General features: G+C 38.2%; 1 protein-coding gene across 3 annotated transcripts in view; it reads left to right on the top strand.

Moving 5' to 3' along the window:
* FAM107A (family with sequence similarity 107 member A) overlaps nt 1-22,612 on the top strand; it is a 42,169-nt gene that overhangs the window by 14,311 nt on the left and 5,246 nt on the right. For 2 of the 3 annotated variants that reach the window (XM_015825924.2, XM_015825922.2), the window contains exons 2-3: nt 15,376-15,550; nt 21,158-21,314. In XM_015825924.2, coding sequence (XP_015681410.1) covers nt 15,381-15,550; nt 21,158-21,314 — 327 coding nt within the window. In that variant the 5' untranslated portion in view covers nt 15,376-15,380. Of the gene's footprint in view, nt 1-11,430; nt 11,548-15,375; nt 15,551-21,157; nt 21,315-22,612 lie in introns of those variants that run through there. The other variant, XM_015825923.2, reaches the window with a different exon arrangement.

Genomic DNA, 22,612 nt, shown 5'->3' with positions numbered 1-22,612 from the left:
TCATGCACCTATATGTTTTCTAGCAGAGACAGTTGATCTTTCAGTCTGTTTGTCAGTCTGTCACCTGTCATCATCAGGTTTATACATTGCCAAAATAGCCCTAACATACTGTAAAATAGAACAAACATACTGTAGTATAGAGTATACTACATATGATTGTCGATGCAACATTCTGTTCTACTTCTCAGAATGTTTGGAGAAACCCAGAATTAGGATTAAGGACATATGCTATGAGATACCAGTTTCAAAATGCTGATCTTTGAATTTTCAACCAAATTTCTAACAGTGAAAGTTTGAGGGCTTTGTTGCTTTAGTGTGCTGCTCTGGAGAAATAGCAATAGCACTTAGATGTATATACTGCTTCACAGTGCTTTACAGCCCCCTCTAAGTGGTTTACAGAGTCAGCCTATTGTCCCCAACAATCTGGGTCCTCATTTTACTAACCTCGGAAGGATGGAAAGCTGAGTCAAGCTTGAGCCCATCAGGATTGAACTTCAGACTGTGGGCTGAGTTAGCCTGCAATACTGTATTCTAACCACTGCGCCACTACCACACATGAATTGTCTTGAGAAATTGTTTTTAAAGAGAACAGTGAGATGCATGAACTTTGAGAGAGAGCAGGTACACACCAGCAAAAGGCTGTGTTGCCCCACCTTTAATTCAAGAGTAAATATTTGTTGAATACTTGCTCAACTTGTTGTAGGAGTACATACTTTAGTCCCAGTGAACTTCCTATGATCCAGTCAGTCTTTCAAGAAATCATTCACAGAATTTTAGCATCAAAATTCTGTCCCTTTTCAATCTGTTAATAGCATTTTAATAGTATTTTGATATACTCTGGTCTTTGCATATAATGATTATCTTATTTGCATTGCTGTCAATATTTCCCCAAGGGCCTTGGTTCACGTTCTGGTGTTTTTGCCTAAAATCAAAAAGAAAACAAATGGATGAATAAAAAAAAATTATAAAGCTCTGATGTATTAGCAAGATATGGACAGCCATTAGTGCTGTGCTGTAGATGTTTATCTTGACACATGAATTGCCATCTCCATAGAGATTTCACGGCTTTTTATGCAGCCATGATTAATTTCTTAGGACCTGGAGAATAATATGATGCTGTCACATGAAGCCTTAATACACAGAAACGCTTTGAATTTGAAATGGGTATCTAAGCCCTTAAAGCCAAGCTACATTTCTTTTTGAGAAACTTCGTAAATGCAGTGACCTGAGAACTTCATGTTCCTTCTCTGTCTGAAGCAGTACAAGGAAAGCCATTTTTCCAACTAGCAGCTGAGTTTTTGATGTTCTGTAAAGATCTATCTTCACGTGAACTGTGAGCACTAGAAATACGTTCCTCTACATACAGAGCATGTGATATTATATTGGTGTGGTAGGATTCATAATGTATTTCCTGCTCTTTGGAACATGAATAACGAGAGAGGAAACATGCATAATATGTGGTGCAGAACTCATACAATCAATTGCAGTAAATAGGACAGCAGAAAGGGATTTTGTATAAAAATAGGATCAGGCCTACCATTAAGCAAAATGAGCAGCAGATGCCACAGTGGGGGAAGTAATAGTAGTCTCTGGGTTTTTCTTATCAGCTACATAACTGTTCTCTCTCTCTCAAAAAACAAAACAAAAAAACCCTGGAGGTTTGGAAATGAATATAGGAACTAGGGCAGCTCTCAGACTACAATTGTATAGGATTTATCTGAAACTTTCAATCTGCAAAACAACCAGAATGAAAATGGGGCAGAATACAATATATGCAAAAGCACCTAACGTTCTAAGGCTCAAGTGGCTATCAATTTTATTGGCATGTTCAGTACCCCCTTTATTGGGGGGGAGGTCATTAATGTATATAAATTAAGCCTTCAAGCCTTTCCTCAAGCAGGATCCTGTTTTAAGAAGATTTCTGCTTTAGCTAAACCTACTTACATCAACTCTATGTCTGTATTGTTCAGTACACAAAACATCTGAGAAAAGCTGGGAAGGTAGGTCTGTTGGAGGTAGGTCTGATCTCACCATATTAAAAAATGCCAACAGAATATTAAGGATGATTCCATGAAAGATGTGCCCATCCAGATCTCTCACCTGCACATGTGGGAATGAGCAGGTGATGGGGAACAGAATACATCAAGATAGGAAACAAATGTTAAAAAAACCTGGCAATTGAAATCCAGAGTAGGACAATAAGGATCCTGAATGTCAGAGACAAGTGAAGTGGTATAAGAAGATGTGTTAAGTTCCATATCAGGAAAATTAGGCAGGGTTGGGTAGCAATTTCTTTCTCAGATAAATTGATCAGAATTCTGAGGAATGTAAAGCATGAGGGCAGTGTTTCTCAACCTTGGCAACTTTAATATGTGTGGCTTCAACACCCAGAATTTCCCAGCCAATATGCTGGTTGGGGAATTCTGGGAGTTGAAGTCCCCACATATTAAAGTTGCCACGGTTGACAAACATGTTGTGAAGGCGCCATTTGGAATTTTGGGTCCCTTGATTCCCACTAAAATGGCTTGCTGGATTTCTTTTCCCATCACTGTTGGAATAAAGCTCACAAGAATCTGTTCCTGGATACCAGGAACTACATATAGCCCATAACATATTTACCCCTGGCCTTGCTACCAGGTTCACTGGTTGAACCCCAGTGNTTGAATCATCCACATTTCTAGTGCTTTCTAGCAGATCTGTAATGTGGGGGCGATAAAGCTTTTAAACCAATTAGTCTACACAATGGGATCACCACATCAACCTGTTGCAACATCAAAAGAATAAATCAGTCATTTAATCCAGTTAATTGGGCTGGATTTTAAAGACTTTTAAAATAGTGGGATCCTCCTCAGACGTCTTCAAATTTCACCTCAGCAATCTCCTTCGTGCCTACTTTTAATGTTAATTCAGAATTAGATAAGGAACTGTGTTTTATTCTGTTAATGCCCATCTTATCAAGTCAAATGATTTTTAAAAAATATGTTTCTTTCACTATATCTCTCCTAAGAGGAAATCTATGTGAAAGGTAGGTGTCCATTTTTAAAAGGACTAGTTTTGTGTGGAGTTTTATTTTAAAATATTTTTATTAGCCTCCCCCCCCCAACAACTTCCTGTTACACAAGAGTTTGTCAAAGATCAGACTTGGGAATGAAATCTTACAAGGGAGAAACTGAGTTGATATGGCAACCCTTTTTTTGTATTTGATATTTGTACTTGGCAAGCGAAATGATAAGCTTTGTTTAATGGCCCGTGATAATGTCAGCTTCTCAGATGTAGCAACTGCATGATTAAAGGTAGCAAAATATGTGAAATGCTACTTTTCCACTGCACGGTATTATATTTTCTCAGTGAAATAAAGGACAATTTTGGAGAGGGAAATGGATTTGAGATTTTTATAGAACGATGGGATCTTTAATGGGCAAAAGATCTAAAGATAAATATAAGTCTGTGAAGATATGTATAAGTCTTAAGTGCTGTTGCTATTACTGTAAAAGTCTGCAGTGGTCAGTCTGTGGTTCAGGGAATATGTATGAAATATTTATCTATGGCTCTCAAGTAATCTATATATAATACAAATTCAGGAGGAAAAAATTATGGCCACCTTCACAAAGCCACTGCATTCACTCCCATGCACACGCCTCTCACTTCAGAAAGCATCCTAACCTTTTTGAATTTACTCTTTCCTTCAACATGAGGGAGGGATGGAAACTAAGTATGCAGAGCGAACGATAATAATAATAATAATAATAATAATAATAATAATAATAATAATAATAATAATAATAATAATAATAATAATAATGTTGGGAGGGACCTTGGAGGTCATCGATTCCAACCCTCTGCTCAGGCAGAAAACCGTACACCAATGATGGCAAATCTTTTAGAGACCGAGTGCCCAAACTGCAACCCAAAACCCACTTATGTAATGTTGGGTGCCAGGTGGGCGTGGCCCATTGTGTGGGCATGGCCCATTGTGTGGGCGTGGCTTCAGTGATAACGGCAGACTGGGTGGGACTCAAATAATTTGCTGAAATCAAGATATAGTGTAATAATAATAATAATAATAATAATAATAATAATAATAATAATAGTAAAGTTGGAAGGGACCTTGGAGGTCATCTAGTCCAATCCCCTGCTCAGGCAGGAAACCCTATACCAAATGGCTGTCCAGTCTCCTCTTAAAAACTTCCAGTGTTGGAGCTTCTGGAGGCAGCTTGTTCCACTGGTTAATTGTTCTCACTGTCAGGAAGTTTCTCCTTAGTTCTAGTTGCTTCTCTCCTTGATTAGTTTCCATCCGTTGCTTCTTGTCCTGCCTTCAGGCACTTTGGAAAATAGCTTGACTCCCTCTTCTTTGTGGCAGCCCCTGAGATATTGGAACACTGCTATCATGTTCCCCCTCGTCCTTCTCTTCATTAAACTAGACATACCCAATTTATTTATTTATTTATTTATTTATTTGATTTATTCCAGCAGCCGTTCCTTATATGCTTTAGCTTCCAGTCCCCTAATCATCTTTGTTGCTCTTCTCTGTACTCTAGAGTCTCAACATCTTTTTTACATCGTGGTGACCAAAACGGGATGCAGTATTCCAAGTGTGGCCTTACCAAGGCATTGTAGAGTGGTATTAATACTTAGCGTGATCTTGATTCTATCCCTCTGTTAATGCAGCCTAGCACTATGTTGGCCTTGTTGGCAGCTGCAGCACACTGCTGGCTCATATTTAAATTTGTCCACTAGGACTCCAAGATCCCTCTCACAGTTACTACTATTGAGCAAGGTACCCCCTATATTATACCTATACATTTGGTTTTTCTTGCCTAAATGTAGAACCTTACTTTTTTCACCATTGAATTTCATTTTGTTAGATAGCGCCCAGTGTTCAAGTCTGTCCAGATCCTCCTGTATCCTAGGCCTGTCTTCTGGAGTGTTGGCTATTCCTGCCAGCTTGGTGTCGTCTGCAAATTTGATGAGTTCCCCATCTATCCCCTCGTCCAGATCATTAATGAAGATGTTGAAGAGCACTGGGCCCAGAACAAAGCCCTGGGGCACCCCACTACACACTTCCCTCCATGTAGATGTGGTTCCATTGAGGACCACTCGCTGAGTATGGCTGGTCAGCCAGCTACGGATTCATCTGGTGGTGATGCTGTCTACCCCACATTTTTCTATCTTGTCAAGTAGTAGGTTGTGATCTACTTTATCAAATGCCTTACTGAAGTCCAAGTAAATTATGTCTACAGCATTCCTCTGATCCACTAATTTTGTCACTTGGTCAAAGAATGCAATAAGATTTATCTGGCATGATCTATTTTTGACAAACCCATGTTGGCTTTTAGTAATGACTTGGTTTGCCTCTAGGTGTTCGCTGATTGGTTGTTTGATTATCTTTTCCAGGATCTTCCCAGGTATTGAGGTCAGGCTGATAGGTCTGTAATTTCCTGGGTCCATTTTTTTCCTTTTTTGAAGATGGGAACTACATCAGCTCTTTTCCAGTCCTCTGGTAGTTCCCCTGTGCTCCAGGATCTTTGAAAAATATAGTTCAGTGGTTCTGAGATCACATCTGCCAGTTCCTTGAGAACCTTGGGGTGTAATCCATCTGATCCTGGCGATTTGAACTCGTCTAGGCTGGACAGGTGCTCACTTACCATTTTCTTGCCTATCTTAACTTTTGTTTCTATTATGTTTTTTATGGCACTATTTTTGATAGGTTTGTGTGTTTTTTCCTTTTGTGTAAAGACAGATGCAAAAAACGAGTTAAATAGTTCTGCTTTCTCCCTGTTGCTTGTCACTTTCTTGCCACTTTCACCCACTAATGGACCAATCATTTCCTTCACTTTTTTCTTGTTTTTTACATGTTGAAAGAAGCTTTTTTTTGTTATTTTTGACTTTGGTCGCAAGCCTTAGTTCATTTTGAGCCTTGGCTTTCCTCACTTCATCTTTGCAGGCTCCGGCTATTTGCTGATATTCTGACTTAGTTATGTGCCCCTCTTTCCACTTTCTATACTTGTCCTTTTTATCTTTCAATTTGTCAGAGAGTTCTTTATGCAGCCATGTTGGTTTCTTTTGATAGCTGTTATTTTTCCTCTTTGTTGGTATTGTGCTAGACTGGGCTTTTATTATCTCATTTTTCAAAATTTCCCAAGCTTCTTGAGTTTTTTTCCCCTTGAGGATTCTTACCCATGGAATCCTTCCCAAGCCCTCTCTAAGTTTATTGAAATTAGCTCTCTTGAAGTCCAAGATCTAGTTTGACTAGATGTATTACATCAGCAATTCCACAATCTATAATGGAAGCACCTTGATCAAGAGATGTCAGGCAAGAGATATTGTTGACAATACATGCTAGCCTCTCGTAATTTTAATGATTTTAAAAGTCCTCATAGGTAAGGGTACTTATGATTTGCATTATGAATAGTCCTCGGTTAGCAACTGCCACAGGCAGTGAGTGTTTGCAGTTACAATAATAAAGAAGTAAATTTGCAAATAATGCCCACCTTTGCAGCATCCCTCATGTTCACAATCACAGGCTATTAGTACCAGGCCCAAACATATTTTCCCCCTTTTTTGCCTCCTCACAGAGCAAAGAGATTGCTGATTTCTTCCTGAGCTGTTTTTTTCCACCTCAGGTTAAGAAAAGTTAACTACCTGAACTCTGCGATCTTAATTGATTAGAAGCTGGGTGCTTAGAAGCTGCTGACTGAAACTGACGTGATCCTAAACAGTTTCACACTAAAGGCTTTTGTTCGCCTCCTGAGAGGCTGGCAGCAAGCACCTTAGGCAAACAGCCGGTGCTGTTGCATTGCCTTTCATGTATATTTCCCCACTGCATGTCTGCTTACTCTCTTGCAATCTCTTTCCCTTCAATGAATGTAAATACAAATGTCAATTCTTTTTGTTGTTTTTTTGCTAATTATCTCAGGACCCGGGTCAGCATTCCAAAGGGCAGGGGAGTGTGGGAAAAGGGCTATAAGATTTGCCCTTTTACCTCGTTTTCTCTAGATATGAGTTCCAGAACCCTTCTCTACCATGTGGGCTTGCCCAGCTTTTGGGGTCCTATACTTGTGACGCTGCAAAGCAAAGGAAAGCTGAAGTTAAATCATAAGCACAGTCATTGTCATGATTTTCAACTAATGACCGCATCACTTAACAACTGAGTTGCCAATTCTGTAGAACTTCCTGTAAAAAACTATAGAATCTTTCCAGGTTTCAATTTTCATCATCCAATCAACAGGATTCTTGAATGATAAAGTTCATCCATTCCATCAGCAAGTTCCTTCAGTATCCTGGGATACATTTTAACTGGCCAGAGAATTAAACTCATTCAGGTTAATAAGCATCCCAGACCATATTTTTATAAGTCTCAAGTTTCAATCCTGCCCATTCTTCCAGCACTCCGTAGCTGACTAAGGGGACATTTACCTCTTCTCGGAGAAGACTTACCCAAACTATGGGTTAAGTAGTTCTATCTTTTGCCGTTTTGCCATATTCATTTAGCTGCAGGTTTTATTTTTATTTTGAACATATATGAAGATATCTTTTTAGTTCTTCTTAGCATCCTTGGCTAAACTCAGTTTATTTTCAGCTTTCAATTTGTTGACACCGCTCTACAATTCCAAACTATCTCATTTCCTCTATGAGTCCTCTTTTGTGTTTGGGTCTTTACTAGGTTTTTTGTTTGGTTATTTTCTTCATATGAATTCTTTGCAATTGTGATTTTTAAGACTTTCTTTTAGGGAGCTTCCAGTCATCAAGTTCCCTAGCTTTCCCATATCCTAATGAATTGGTAAGCCAACTAAGACCGCATCATAAGGTCAGTTGATTCGTGCACCTATATGTTTTCTAGCAGAGACAGTTGATCTTTCAGTCTGTTTGTCAGTCTGTCACCTATCATCATCAGGTTTATACATTGCCAAAATAGCCCTAACATACTGTAAAATAGAACAAACATACTGTAGTATAGAGTATACTACATATGATTGTCGATGCAACATTCTGTTCTACTTCTCACAGAATGTTTGGAGAAACCCGGAATTAGGATTAAGGACATATGCTATGAGATACCAGTTTCAAAATGCTGATCTTTGAATTTTCAACCAAATTTCTAACAGTGAAAGTTTGAGGGCTTTGTTGCTTTAGTGTGCTGCTCTGGAGAAACAGCAATAGCACTTAGATGTATATACTGCTTCACAGTGCTTTACAGCCCCCTCTAAGTGGTTTACAGAGTCAGCCTATTGTCCCCAACAATCTGGGTCCTCATTTTACTAACCTTGGAAGGATGGAAAGCTGAGTCAAGCTTGAGCCCATCAGGATTGAACTTCAGACTGTGGGCTGAGTTAGCCTGCAATACTGTATTCTAACCACTGCGCCACTACCACACATGAATTGTCTTGAGAAATTGTTTTTAAAGAGAACAGTGAGATGCATGAACTTTGAGAGAGAGCAGGTACACACCAGCAAAAGGCTGTGTTGCCCCACCTTTAATTCAAGAGTAAATATTTGTTGAATACTTGCTCAACTTGTTGTAGGAGTACATACTTTAGTCCCAGTGAACTTCCTATGATCCAGTCAGTCTTTCAAGAAATCATTCACGGAATTTTAGCATCAAAATTCTGTCCCTTTTCAATCTGTTAATAGCATTTTAATAGTATTTTGATATACTCTGGTCTTTGCATATAATGATTATCTTATTTGCATTGCTGTCAATATTTCCCCAAGGGCCTTGGCTCACGTTCTGGTGTTTTTGCCTAAAATCACAAAGAAAACAAATGGATGAATAAAAAAAAATTATAAAGCTCTGATGTATTAGCAAGATATGGACAGCCATTAGTGCTGTGCTGTAGATGTTTATCTTGACACATGAATTGCCATCTCCATAGAGATTTCACAGCTTTTTATGCAGCCATGATTAATTTCTTAGGACCTGGAGAATAATATGATGCTGTCACATGAAGCCTTAATACACAGAAATGCTTTGAATTTGAAATGGGTATCTAAGCCCTTAAAGCCAAGCTACATTTCTTTTTGAGAAACTTCGTAAATGAAGAGCCCTGAGAACTTCATGTTCCTTCTCTGTCTGAAGCAGTACAAGGAAAGCCAATTTTCCAACTAGCAGCTGAGTTTTTGATGTTCTGTAAAGATCTATCTTCACGTGAACTGTGAGCACTAGAAATACGTTCCTCTACATACAGAGCATGTGATATTATATTGGTGTGGTAGGATTCATAATGTATTTCCTGCTCTTTGGAACATGAATAACGAGAGAGGAAACATGCATAATATGTGGTGCAGAACTCATACAATCAATTGCAGTAAATAGGACAGCAGAAAGGGATTTTGTATAAAAATAGGATCAGGCCTACCATTAAGCAAAATGAACAGCAGATGCCACAGTGGGGGAAGTAATAGTAGTCTCTGGGTTTTTCTTATCAGCTACATAACTGTTCTCTCTCTCTCAAAAAACAAAACAAAAAAACCCTGGAGGTTTGGAAATGAATATAGGAACTAGGGCAGCTCTCAGACTACAATTGTATAGGATTTATCTGAAACTTTCAATCTGCAAAACAACCAGAATGAAAATGGGGCAGAATACAATATATGCAAAAACACCTAATGTTCTAAGGCTCAAGTGACTATCAATTTTCTCGGCATGTTCAGTGCCCCCTTTATTGGGGGGGAGGTCATTAATGTATATAAATTAAGCCTTCAAGCCTTTTCTCAAGCAGGATCCTGTTTTAAGAAGATTTCTGCTTCAGCTAAACCTACTTACATCAACTCTATGTCTGTATTGTTCAGTACACAAAACATCTGAGAAAAGCTGGGAAGGTAGGTCTGTTGGAGGTAGGTCTTATCTCACCATATTAAAAAATGCCAACAGAATATTAAGGATGATTCCATGAAAGATGTGCCCATCCAGATCTCTCACCTGCACATGTGGGAATGAGCAGGTGGTGGGGAACAGAATACATCAAGATAGGAAACAAATGTTAAAAAAACCTGGCAATTGAAATCCAGAGTAGGACAATAAGGATCCTGAATATCAGAGACAAGTGAAGTGGTATAAGAAGATGTGTTAAGTTCCATATCAGGAAAATTAGGCAGGGTTGGGTAGCAATTTCTTTCTCAGATAAATTGATCAGAATTCTGAGGAATGTAAAGCATGAGGGCAGTGTTTCTCAACCTTGGCAACTTTAATATGTGTGGCTTCAACACCCAGAATTTCCCAGCCAATATGCTGGTTGGGGAATTCTGGGAGTTGAAGTCCCCACATATTAAAGTTGCCAAACAACTGTTTGTACAACACTTCCGCGGTAAACCTTAAAACCCAGGGAACTAAGGGTGATTTTACCGAACGACCTAAAGAAAAGGGTAGTGACAACCTTATTTCGAGTGTTCTTAGACAAGGACCTATGGTCCTTGATGTATATCGGGTATTGTATAAATGGGGACCGGAACGATGGTCCAAGTGACCAACTTGGGGTCACTTATCAACCAGAGCTGAACGTCTCTACCATTAAAATAAAAATTGTTTCATTTGACTTCAAATTAGCAAGCATTAATTTCATTGAGCAAGGGAGCTACAAATGCCAGCCGTGAATTTCTCTCATAGGCAGTTATGCCATGTGATTTTAAGGATTCTGAGCAAGTAACAAACCAATTCAGCCTCTTTTTGCAAACATTACTTCTCTTTTTTGAACAAAACAGTCAGAGAAGAGCTCTTTTGTTGTAATATCAGTGATACGTTACTGAAATACTTTGTTCTTGTGATGAAGAGGGAAGTCATCTCTTTATATATCCCTTTTTTTCTTTATTGTGTTTTTTCTTTTCTTTTTTACTCCCATATTTTTCATAGTTTGTATTAGTTTTTTTATCTTTGTAATTATAAACTGTAATAAAAAGTTATTATAAAAAGTTTACAGAAGAGTGGTCTGAATTATTCCTTTCTTCTCCTGCCAAAGTGACTAGGAATTGTGTCTTTCAGTACCTCTCGTTTTACAAGAAAAGTTCTTAATAGAAATTGTTACTTATCACAAGCAACAAGGGAGCATGAAAACATTCTTCAGCTCTGTCACTTTGCTTTTTACCTCATGTTTAGAAAAAGGGACATAATGTTAGAGAGAGAGGGGGGAGAGAAAGGGAGGGAGGGAGAGAGAGACAAGAGAACGAGAACATATTAGAATCCCTATTGAAGACGGTTTCCGGCAATAGCAGTATCTGGTCTGAAACAACCCCTAGGACTTACATAATTCAAGGACAAACAGCACATTAACAGAAAGATAGTTTTCTTTGCCAAAGGCACTATTGTGTAAGAGAGAGATGGCAGGAGATGTTGATCATAGTATCAGTTTAAGCACAGAGGATACAAATCTCCAGGCATGAGGCTGCCTGAATACCTGGTCCTGCATCTCAACCCAATTTATACCTTTCAGAACAGAGATGAGGACAAAAATGAGGGTGAAGCATAAGAAGGCTATTTCTTGCAGAAAGGCTGAGGTGAATGTTTTGAAACTGGGAAAAAAGGAACAGATTCCAGGTTCAGGAAGAACATCTAATGTAAGTTACACAAGAAAGACCCCTTTTAACGTGCTTGAGGGACTCTGCCTCAAAAGTCTCTGATAACATAGTTTCATGGCTCATCTGATCCAGCTGTTTATGGTGATTGATGATGTTGGCAGGAGTTCTTTAGGAGATCAGTCAGTAATATTTCAAAGTTGAAATACTTCGTTATAAATCATCTAGAATCACCTCTAGGCAAGATGGACAGCATATAAATTTAATAAATAAATAAAAATAGATACTGGGAACTAAAATGGAATCTTTCATGGGCAAACCGTGGGGGCTATCACTGAGTTACAGTCCTTCCCTAATTACAGGTAGTCCTCAATTTGCCACAGTTCGTGTAGTGACCGTTTGAAGTTACAATGGCATTTTAAAAAAGTAATTTATGACTGTTTTTCATACTTTAGACCGCTGCAGCGTCCCCATGGTCCTGTGATCAAAATTTGGACGCTTGGCAAATAGTTCATATTTATGACAGTTGCCGTGTCCTGGAGTCACCTTTTGCAACCTTCTGACAAGCAAAGTCAAGGGGAAGACAGATTCATTTAACAACCTTGTTACTTAACTGCTGTGAGTCACATAACAACTGTGGCAAGCAAGGTCGTAGAATGGGGCAAAACTCACTTAACAAATGTCTCGCTTAACAACAGAAATTTTGGGATCAATTGTGATCATAAGTCAAGGACTACCTGTATACCGCCTCACTTGCTGTCCACATATTTGAGGGAGACCCCCACACACACACAAGATATGTTTTTCTGCTGTCTGTGCCTGAATCCTTTTTCTTCTTGAAGAATGGTGCAGTGACCACAATTACCCAGAAGTGAGATTGATGTGAGTCATGTTATGTAAAGCTGCAAAGGCATACCTGTTGGGCATATAGCCCTCTGCATCAGTTTTGTTACATGTCTGATCCAATAAAGGGATCTCGCTTTTTTTTCATCAAGAAGACATGGATGGCTGAATAGCACTTTTCCATTGTTGGAAAGTGAATACAGTGTACAGTCTGTCTCTAACGGTGGCACTCTCTCATGCAGACCCAAGGCCTCTGGGAGGCATCAGATTGAGGTAGCAGCATTTCATCATCTGCTTTTGCTATGAACTGTGGGTTCTTATGCCACATACCACAATGGTCATTTATTTGATGTATGTAATAAATGACATTCAGTTTTCCATCTGCATTTGAAAGAGAAAGGCCACTCTTTCGAAGATAACAAAGTCCACATTTTGGACCACTGGTTTGAAAGAGGCCATCTATGTCAAAATTGAACAGCCCTCTCTCAACAGAGGGGGAGGGATACAACATCATCTATCTCCAGTCTACAACATAGTTCTTTCAGCAATTCCAAGAAGATGGCCTCAATGACTCTCTAAGAATGCAAATGTCTATCTGTCTGCAAGGAGTATAAATTCTTCCTTTCCCCACCATCCAGTCAGAGCTGAAGAAGCTTCTTGGATAAGAAGCGAAATATCTTCAAAGAAAAACAAGTCCAGTTGCCTTGTGAAAAAGCATCTTTGGGACATTCAGTTTTGCTTTTTTTCACCTTTCTATTGACTTGAGCCTGGTATTACACAATCATATTAGTATAATGAATCTTGTCTCCTCCGTACTATCCTTGCAAACATCTTCCCCCATTCCTGTGTCCCAAATTCATGGTCTTTAAAATGTCAGGTATTGCAACATCTTGAAAATAACCGTCTGCCTGAAGAAGCAAATAAACATTTTCCTTAGGCAAACATTTCTAAATCTTAAATTGGTAACACACAGGACAACCTCCTTGCTTCCTGTGTTTTATTCATGGGCTTGTTTTTACTAGGCAAAATTCTGATTTTAATCATTCTAAAACTAGGGACTCCAATGCTATTCCCAGGTATTTGCAGCACAAGGGATTTAATGCAAAATATTTGCAGCTCAAGGGGTTTGATGTAAACTTTTCTTCAGTCTTAGCACTGTAACTCTCCAGGGGTTATATTAGTCTCAGCTACCCACCCCTATAGTTTGTGGACTCTCAAACCATGCTGAGCTTTCCAACTTACAGAAATTGTCTGCATCATTTCAAAGCATAACAAGAAAATCTTCCTTGAAAAAGAAAAGGAGTGAGATAAGCACACCGTCCACACCACACCGTTAGCCATTTCCTTTGACAAAAATTGTAATAAAACCCACTTGTACTTGGTGAAAGGAGTCACAAGACCCCTTATCCCTCCTGTGCTGCTTAATTGTAGCCCTGAACTTTTCACCCCAATTATAGTGATGTAATCCATGGCGATTGGCTTTGCTTGGGTCTTTTTCCATTCGCCATCAGAGACCTGTCATTTGTACCTTGCAGGAGGGAACCCCAGTAGTGCTATGAATTCAGTCACTTTGTCTTTTTTACAAAAGAAAAAAAAATATGAATGTTTTCTGTTTTTCTCTAATTTACTTAATGTGCCCTTCTCCCTTTCAGCTTCCTGTTGGACTTTGGAGATGTTTGGTAAAAAGTAGAAGAAGTCCAGCAGTCAGGAAGGGAGAGATAGAAGAGCATCATGGAAAGGGAGCCAGTGCTGCTTTAGCTCTGTATTCCTTGAGTATGCCTCTGTGTGTGTGTGTGTGTGTGTGTGTGTGNGAGAGAGAGAGAGAGAGAGAGAGAGAGAGAGAGAGAGAGACGTGTCCCCTCTATTGCATGCCTCCCAGTCATACCATGGCCACCCCAACCAGACATCTATGGTCATCTGAAGTACATTTTTTCCAGCATGTTTCCTTCAGGTGACAGACAATTCAAGCTTTTAGATTGAGTCCAGGAAGATTCAGATCCATGTCCGCTTTCAGCCATAGATTGGCTGAGTTACTGCCTTGCAGAGTCTGGTCCACCCCATGTGGTTACTGATATGGGAAACATGGCAGATCAATGAACGAGGAGGACAGGCAGTGAAGAGGGAGAGGAAACCAAATGTTTTTTTGGGGGGTGAGCTTGATCACACGTGTTTCAGATGAACTCTTGAAAAAGGAATATATTTTTCAACATGAATTGGGCCAGAACATTTTTTTTACTGGCTCTTGTTTGTTGAATTTATGTATAAACTCTCAGAGGAAAGATGGTCTTTAAATCTTATGACATAAATCTCATGTGTAAGACAAACAAGTAAACAGGTGAGCATACCAATTATTGGTCATGCTGGTTGACAACTCTATATCTTGTCGTTCTAACTTATGAAAAGGTCATCAGGTTGTAGGAAGCTATTTTGATGAGCATACAAACATTTATATATAATGATCCCAAGCTAGTCAGGATCTGCCTCAAAAAGACATTTGCAGGTAAATTTGGCTTTGAACTGACTAGGGATGGGGAGAAATTTGCTAAGCATACATTTGAAGGGATGCAAATCCAAACATGTATTTTTTTTGAACCAAAGAATTATAATTCAATTTAGAATTATTATCATTCATTTCTGACTATTTACATGAAAGAGTTTAGGCAATATTTTGCTAAAATATTAGCAAAAATTAGAAAGTGAGAGAAACTAATAGTGATTGCCTCACCAAAACTCTAGTAGTAGTAGTAGTAGTGGTAGTCGTGTCACTATACATCTACCATCTATATTAATCCAAAGCACAGGAGTTCACATGATATTTTACTTAGTCTTCCAAGACTAAATAATTAAAAAATAGAAAGTCTTGTAAGATTTCTAATGTAAATTGGTAACTTTGCTTAGAGAGAGGAATCACTCAGATAAAAACTATGATTCTAAAATCTAAGGGCTTTGGGTTTGATATATGCCTGATTTCTGAGATTTTTTTTTCAGTTATTGTAATGCGTTGTCTGATGTCTCTCCCTCCCCCAGCATCTATGTATTCAGACATGCAATCAGAGCGGCCTGACATTGGGAGTATCATGACTCATCCTGATTATCTTGATGGAAATCCTGATCTTATCAAACCTAAAAAACTGCTCAATCCTGTAAGAGCCTCGAAAAGCCACCAAGAACTTCACCGGGAACTACTTATGAATCACAGAAGGTGAGCAGAGGGTTGGGGCCATAGGCTTCCTCAGGAGGGTTGGAGAGGGGTGTGTGTTATGTGTACTATGACATCTTTGGTTTTGTCTGTGACATTTTATGGCAAAGAATGTTGGAGTTTGAAGAAGTGGGATAGAATATTGACATTTTTATCAATACTTTTATGTTGGAGATAACCCCTGAGTGTACTGGAGGAGCCAAAAGAAATCAACCCAATGCATCATAGAACAAGTCAACCTCAAATTTTCACTTGAGACAATGTCCAGGCTCAGATTATAATACTTTGAAGAAAACAACTGGCAGCAAACTAAGTTCGAAACTTGAACACAAATACTTTATTTGACCAAGGGTGATTAGATACACAAGTAATTTGTCTCCAATGCAGAAGATCTCAGTGTATGTGCAAAGCAACAGAATAATCATAATCATAATCATACCAATAAGAGGGGGGAGTAAAGATAATAAGGATAAATAATAATACTATGGTCATACTACATGGGTAAATACACATATACATTAGATGGCACTATGAGAATTAGGTGTTCAGCAAAGTGATGGCACAAGGGAAAACAACTATCCCACTGTCTAGTTATTTTCTCCTGCAATGCCCTATAGTGCTGTCCCAATGGGAGGAGTTGAAACAATTTATGTTTAGGATGCAAGAGGTCTGCAGCTATCTTCTCAGCAAGGACAGATGGACTCAATTAAAGCAGTGATGGATACACTTTTGGAAGACCTGAAGGACCATATTGGTGATAGATTGTCCTGCAGAACATCCACCTACACGGTGTCTAAAAAATAATACTAAGCTGATCACATATATTTAATAGCCTAATATGTAAGGTTTGAATCAACGAATCATAGGACTGGAAGGGACCTTGGAGATCTTCTAGTCCAATCCCCCTGCTCAACGCAGGAGTCTTATATCATCCCAGTCAAATGGTTGTCCAGTCTATTTGGAAAACCTCCAGTCATGGAGGATCTACAACCCCAGGAGGCAAACTCTTCCTTTGTTTGATTGCTCTCACTGTCACAAAATTTCTCCTTACTTCTAGGTTGTATCTCTCTTTGACAAGTTTCCACCCACTACTTCCTGTCCTGCCCTCTAGTGCTTTGGAGAATAAATCAATCCTTTCTTCTTTGTGACAGCCCCTCAAGTACTGAAATATAACTATCATGTCCCCCCCCAATCCTTCTCTTTGATAGGCTAGAGAAACTTAGATCCCTCAACTGTTCCTCATACGATTTAGCCTCCAGGCCCTTTTGTGAACCTCGAAAATTGGATTGAGAAAAGCATAATTCAGCTAATCATGGAAAGGCGGAGGGTTTTTGTGCAAACACAGCATTTGTTGCAGTATAAGATGCATATGTCAACATTTGTGCAAACCATATATCTGGATGATATTGTCTAGTTCCACATAGAACTTTGAAGAAGTTTTTTAAAAATTAAAAGTCATACATATTTTTTTAGTTCTGTTGGTCTTGGAAAAAAAGTTCTGTCATGATTCAGATAACATTTTGTCCTCCTTTGGTTCCTTGCAGCATCAAATAATACCAAAGATGAGCTGAGATTTCCCAAAGCCTCATAGAAAGGTACATACTGTATATCTATAGATGAAAGGCAAATGATGGACTGATCATGAGCTATCTAGATGAAAAGAGACAAAAGATCGGGCCAATATCCTGTTGGTTCCTCAGCCATATCCGCTAGCATTATTTGTTTTATGAAACACAAATTTCCTTTGCAAAAAGTAGACAGGTAAGAGACGGAGTGAGTCATTCAGACCTAATAAAGGAGGCTGATGTGATGGAAGTTTGATTAAAAAATAAAATCTCAAAACTTTGACATTAGAAAGAGGGCTGCTGATCTACATCTTCTTAATAACAGTTCTATATTAACAACAATTATTTTAATATTTACCACCTCTTCAAGAAGGCAGCTTACAGCATTTTGAAAGACAAACATAAAAGTATACAAAATCTAGATACAACATTGGGAAATAAGAATGTATGGAGCACATAGTGCACTATAAAAACAGGCTGAAGGAATTTGGGCTATTCAGTCTGATGAAAAGAAGACTTAAGGGAGACATGATAGGATATGGTTGCTTATCTTACAAAAAAGTGACTCTGGGCAGCATCTGAACCCCTGTTTGTTTACTGCTTCCTTAACTTTACTATAATAATTAACGATACAACTGTTTGTTTGTTTATTTATTTGCCATATATATAAGCCATCCAATTTTAACTAACCAACTGAACTGGTAAGCAGAATAAATCAAAAAGAGCATCAGTAAAATTCGACAACATCTTAAGCTTTGCAGTATAAAATCCATAAATTAGCTCAATACTCAAAACCATGCTACAGTATGAAATGTGAAACATCTGTATCAAAAGACAAAAATCCTAAGGAAAGAAGGCTTGAGTGTAATATTGAGCCTTCAGCCTCCTCTTGAATTCAGCCAGGAAGGGATTAGGCTGCACTTTGCAAGAAAGGAACTCCATAAAGCAGGTGCTCCATAAGAAAGTTCTTGTCCTATTTAGTTGCACTAGGCTCCCTGCAGGTTATATGTAACCCACGAGAAATTGTCCTTTGAGAATAATAGGTTGATATTTTCAAAAAATTCAGCTAGTTCGTTACAGCTCCTTGTGCATTGAAGGGACATTGTAACTGGGAAGATTAGAGATGGGATTTCCGAAATCTGTCCTGCACATGCCTATAATAATAATAATAATAATAATAATAATAATAATAATAATAATAATAATAATAATAATAATAATAATAATAATAATAATAATAATAATAATAAAGTTGGAAGGGACCTCGGAGGTCATCTAGTCCAACGAGGTTTTAAAAAGTGTTGGCAGTGGAATTATAAGTAGAATCCCTCTTTGGCTATCCATCAAATCATCAACACTGAGCTTGAGAAGATAGAAAGAGTTAACCCAGCAGTTGATAGTGAAATGTACCACATAGGACACAACATGAAGAGATACAGTTTGTCTTAGTTGTCCAATTGCAAGACTGACCTTCAGAATATGGAAACCAGTTAAGAAGACCAATTTTTTCATCTGACCCAAATGACTAAAACCAGCAATGGGAAAGCCCATTAAGCACCGCACTTCTAGCAAATATAGTAGTGAAGGTTGAGATCTTCTCTGGTGGAAACCACACCAGAACCTCTGATGCTAAATTGCAATATAAGATTGTTGGTTAAATTACTCCCCCTGCTGGAAAAAAGGAACAAAAGAGAAGCTTTTTTGTCCGTTTCTTTTAATTAATTCTAAGAAACTTAATATGTTTTTGAAACCTAAGTACTTTCTTTTCTGCCTGGGTTTCTCCTGCATTTTTGCAGGTTGTATTTATACATAAAACATCCAGCAGGTTATGCATTTGCCTGAAATGGAAACAAGGAAACTCCACCCTGCCAAGTTTTCACTCTTTCACATGAAGAAGTGCTCAGACCTTTAGCAACCTTATTTCAAAATATCGGTTTATTAGAAATGCTTAGGTGCTATACTTTACATGAGATTTTAGCCAAGCTACAGTATAAAAACAAATAATGCAACTGAGATTACAGCTCCTGTAAAGCAATAGACCCAAACATTAATCAAGATTAATAACAATTCAGTCAGAGGATGATATAACAATTTGTTAAGCACAGATTGTGTTTTTGGAAATAGCACATGTGTCTTGGGCATGTGCAGTACTGCTTCAAAGTAGTTTGCTGGAATCCATTCTTCAGCCATCTGGGGAATTCTGGGAGTTGAAGTTCACACATTTTAAAGTTGCCAAGAGTGAGAGGAAGGAAGAGGATGAGAGCAAACCTTTAATTATCACTGCATCACTGGATCAGGCAGTATTATCAGTTCTATACCTTAATCAAACTGGTGGGCCACTATGCATTTTTATTTATCTGTGTTTAGTTTCATATTTTACTTTGTTTCGCTTTTAAGGAGAAATGGGGATTTAATAAAAGTAACAGTTAATTTACAAATTCACATTTTCTTCTAGCGCTCTGATACCAATTTTGATGATGCAGTTTGCAATTAATTATCAAGCTTAAGTGTCTGGAGACATTTGGAAATTCAAGGCTTCAGATTTCTTCTACTCCACCATAAGTGGATGGAAAAATGGGTAAATGAAACAGTTTTAGGAAGATGAAAAGAAATGCTCTTTTGATAAAACATCCTGAGTAAACTTTGAGTTCTCCAGAAGTTTGTTAATTTATCCTAGCAGTTTTTCATGTGTGTCCTTTGACTTTACACATTCTGGTATTTGTTTTCCTGGAAGTTCCATTGAACCTCAACTTTCACATTGGATTCTGCTGTCAATTCTTAGAAACATAGATGATTTTTCTCTACACATAAACTTTCTACACATAGACAAACTTTCTCTAGAATGACCTGCCCTCAACGTGGCCTATTCAGAACTTTCAGTTCTACACTCATTGCTTTGTAATTCCTCCATTTTGCTGCTGGATCTTTTCATAATCTGTCCAAAATATGATTATTTGACCCTGGTTATTTGTTTCTCAAGTGAGAACTCCAGACTGATTTGGAAAAACAGTTCAGTTGTCTTTTGAAAAAGTACTTTTGAGACAACTATGACCTGAATGACTGAGAATCACCACAGACATTGATCCATTTGGTTGTTTTCTTGAATATCCATGGCACTCTCATGGATACACAGCCCTGTATCTGAATAATTTCCAAAGACTTCATGGCTACTTTACAAGTGCTAGTCTGTGATGTATTTCTTGATTTTACTGTTGATTGTTGATCTTAAATGGACAAGCTATCCACCACTTTAATATCCTCATTGTCAATTCTAAAGCTAGTTGTTGTACTTGTTGTCATTTCTTGGGTCTTCTTTATAGTCAATTGTTTATGTCCTTCTGTTCACTTCCTTTTTCACTTTTTGCCTGGAGTATCATCAAAAGTTGACCTGCCAATGGGTGACATGGAGCATGACACCAAGAAAGAGGATGCAGACAGAGTATTGAGCTTTCCCGTGTTCGTGCTCCTTATATTCCATACTCCCACCATAAATTCTATTTTTGCAGCTTCCGAATTTTTTTTCTGGCATTAGCAACCATCTGGAAAGCTTTTATTTAGCAGTGTCATAACACCATTAGCATTCTGAAAGATCCTCAGTAGAATGTTGAGTGGCACCCAACTTGAGAGGCCTATATCAACATTTACCACGTTTTGTCTACCCATTTGGTTTTCTCAATCAAATAGTTTCCCATGCGTTCTCTTATGCAGTATGAAATGATGCCTTTGTGTTTGTCACTAAAATGATCACCCATCTCCAGCATCTGTTTGTTTTAGCTGAGCACCTGGGGTGTGAAGTATGCACTCTTGGCATATATTCTCACTGCAGTTTGCTTATTTCTCTAAGGAACATCTCTCCATCACGAGATAACATGGCAGGACTGGGATGGGTTAGGGACAGAAACCTATCTAGAAAGTCAGTTAAATTTATTTGGGGTGTGTGGGAAGACATACATACAATTACCCTCCTAGGTTATTTTATTGCAGTATTTATCTTTTTGGCATTCAAGTTCCATCTCAGTCTTTCGCTATCCACCTTACCTTTTAGAGGATTGGGAGTTGAGAGTAAACCAGAACTGCAAAGAGTCCTGGAACATCGTCGACGAAACCAGCTGTTGAGACAGAGGAAAGAAGAAGAAGAGGCAAAGAAATTAAAAACTCCATTTGAACAGGAGCTGTTGAAAAGGCAACAGAAGCTTGATCAGGTAGAAATAATTGTGGATTAAACAAATTAATACAATTTGTTATACAATTTGAGAAAATTTTCTGGGTCTCTAAAAAGGTTGTCTGTGTTTTGACTGTTAAAACTCCCTCCTAAGAGTAATTATATAATTATAATCTTGGACGTAAGTTCAGACTTTCCCCTCTCTCGTCGTTATATTTTAAATAGACTAGAGGGTACCTTTGAACAATTTTCCTTTTTTAGTATTGTCTATTTAAAGCAGGCAGTGCAACAGCCTACGACCTACAATTTCAGTTACTTCCATTTGATACAGAAAGAGGTTTTGGGCATAAGGGACTTGTGTGAGTCTTCACTTCATTACAGTAGAAGGCAAAGCATCAAAACAGGCCAAAGTAAAGACTCTTCAGAACTTGGGAACTACAAAACCAGAGAGATAATATGTCAGAATAAAGTTTCTCTTTCAATTGCCAAAAAGCATGAAATTAAGCTCCTAGGAGTTTCCACATACTAAATTCTTTGTCTGAGCTTCTCTTTGGCCTTAAACAGGCTAGGCTTCAAATTTCAGTGCCTTTTAAACAACAACAGTGACCATTCTGGGGTTGCGTAACCCACAAGACCATTAACCTGTCACAAAACAAATCAACTGTAACTCTATCAGATGCCCCCATACTAGGGTTTTCTTCCCTCTGTCCTTATTTTCAGTGTTTACTATACTTTGTAACATTTAACAATGTTTAACATTGTTTAATATTTAACAATGTGTTTAAATGTTAGTCAGTTAAAAAGCTGATATCTGCCCAGATAGGAGGATAGAGAGAGACCATTTGGTAATTTGGTGGTTAAGACACCAGGCTAGAAAGGGAGGGACTATGAGTTCTAGTTCCACCTTAGCCATAAAGCCGACTGGGTGACTTTGGGCCAATCACCAGAAGATTGTAAGTTCTAGTTCCATCTTAGCCATGAAAGCCAGCTGGGTGAGTTTGAGACAGTCATTTTTTTCTCAACCCAATACCTCACATGTTGTTATTGTGGGAAATATAGGAAGATGCTAGATATGTTCACGATCTTGAGTTATTTGTAAAAATAATGAAGGTAGGATACAAATAGAAAGAGAGAGAGATGATAGATAGATAGATAGATAGATAGATAGATAGATAGATAGATAGATAGATAGATAGATAGATAGATAGATAGGAGAGAGATGATATAGAGAGAGAGACAGAAAGGCATGATAGAAAAAAGAAAGAAAAAGAAAAGGAAGGAAAGAAGGAAGGAGAGGTGATAGAGATGATAGATAGACAGATAGATATAGATAGATGA

Source organism: Protobothrops mucrosquamatus, unplaced genomic scaffold (genome assembly GCF_001527695.2).
Source record: "Protobothrops mucrosquamatus isolate PMUCROS unplaced genomic scaffold, P.Mucros_1.0 scaffold2878, whole genome shotgun sequence".
Classification (NCBI taxonomy): Eukaryota; Metazoa; Chordata; class Lepidosauria; order Squamata; family Viperidae; genus Protobothrops; species Protobothrops mucrosquamatus.
Note: the sequence above shows the minus strand (reverse complement) of the source record. Positions and strands in the feature narration are given on the sequence as shown.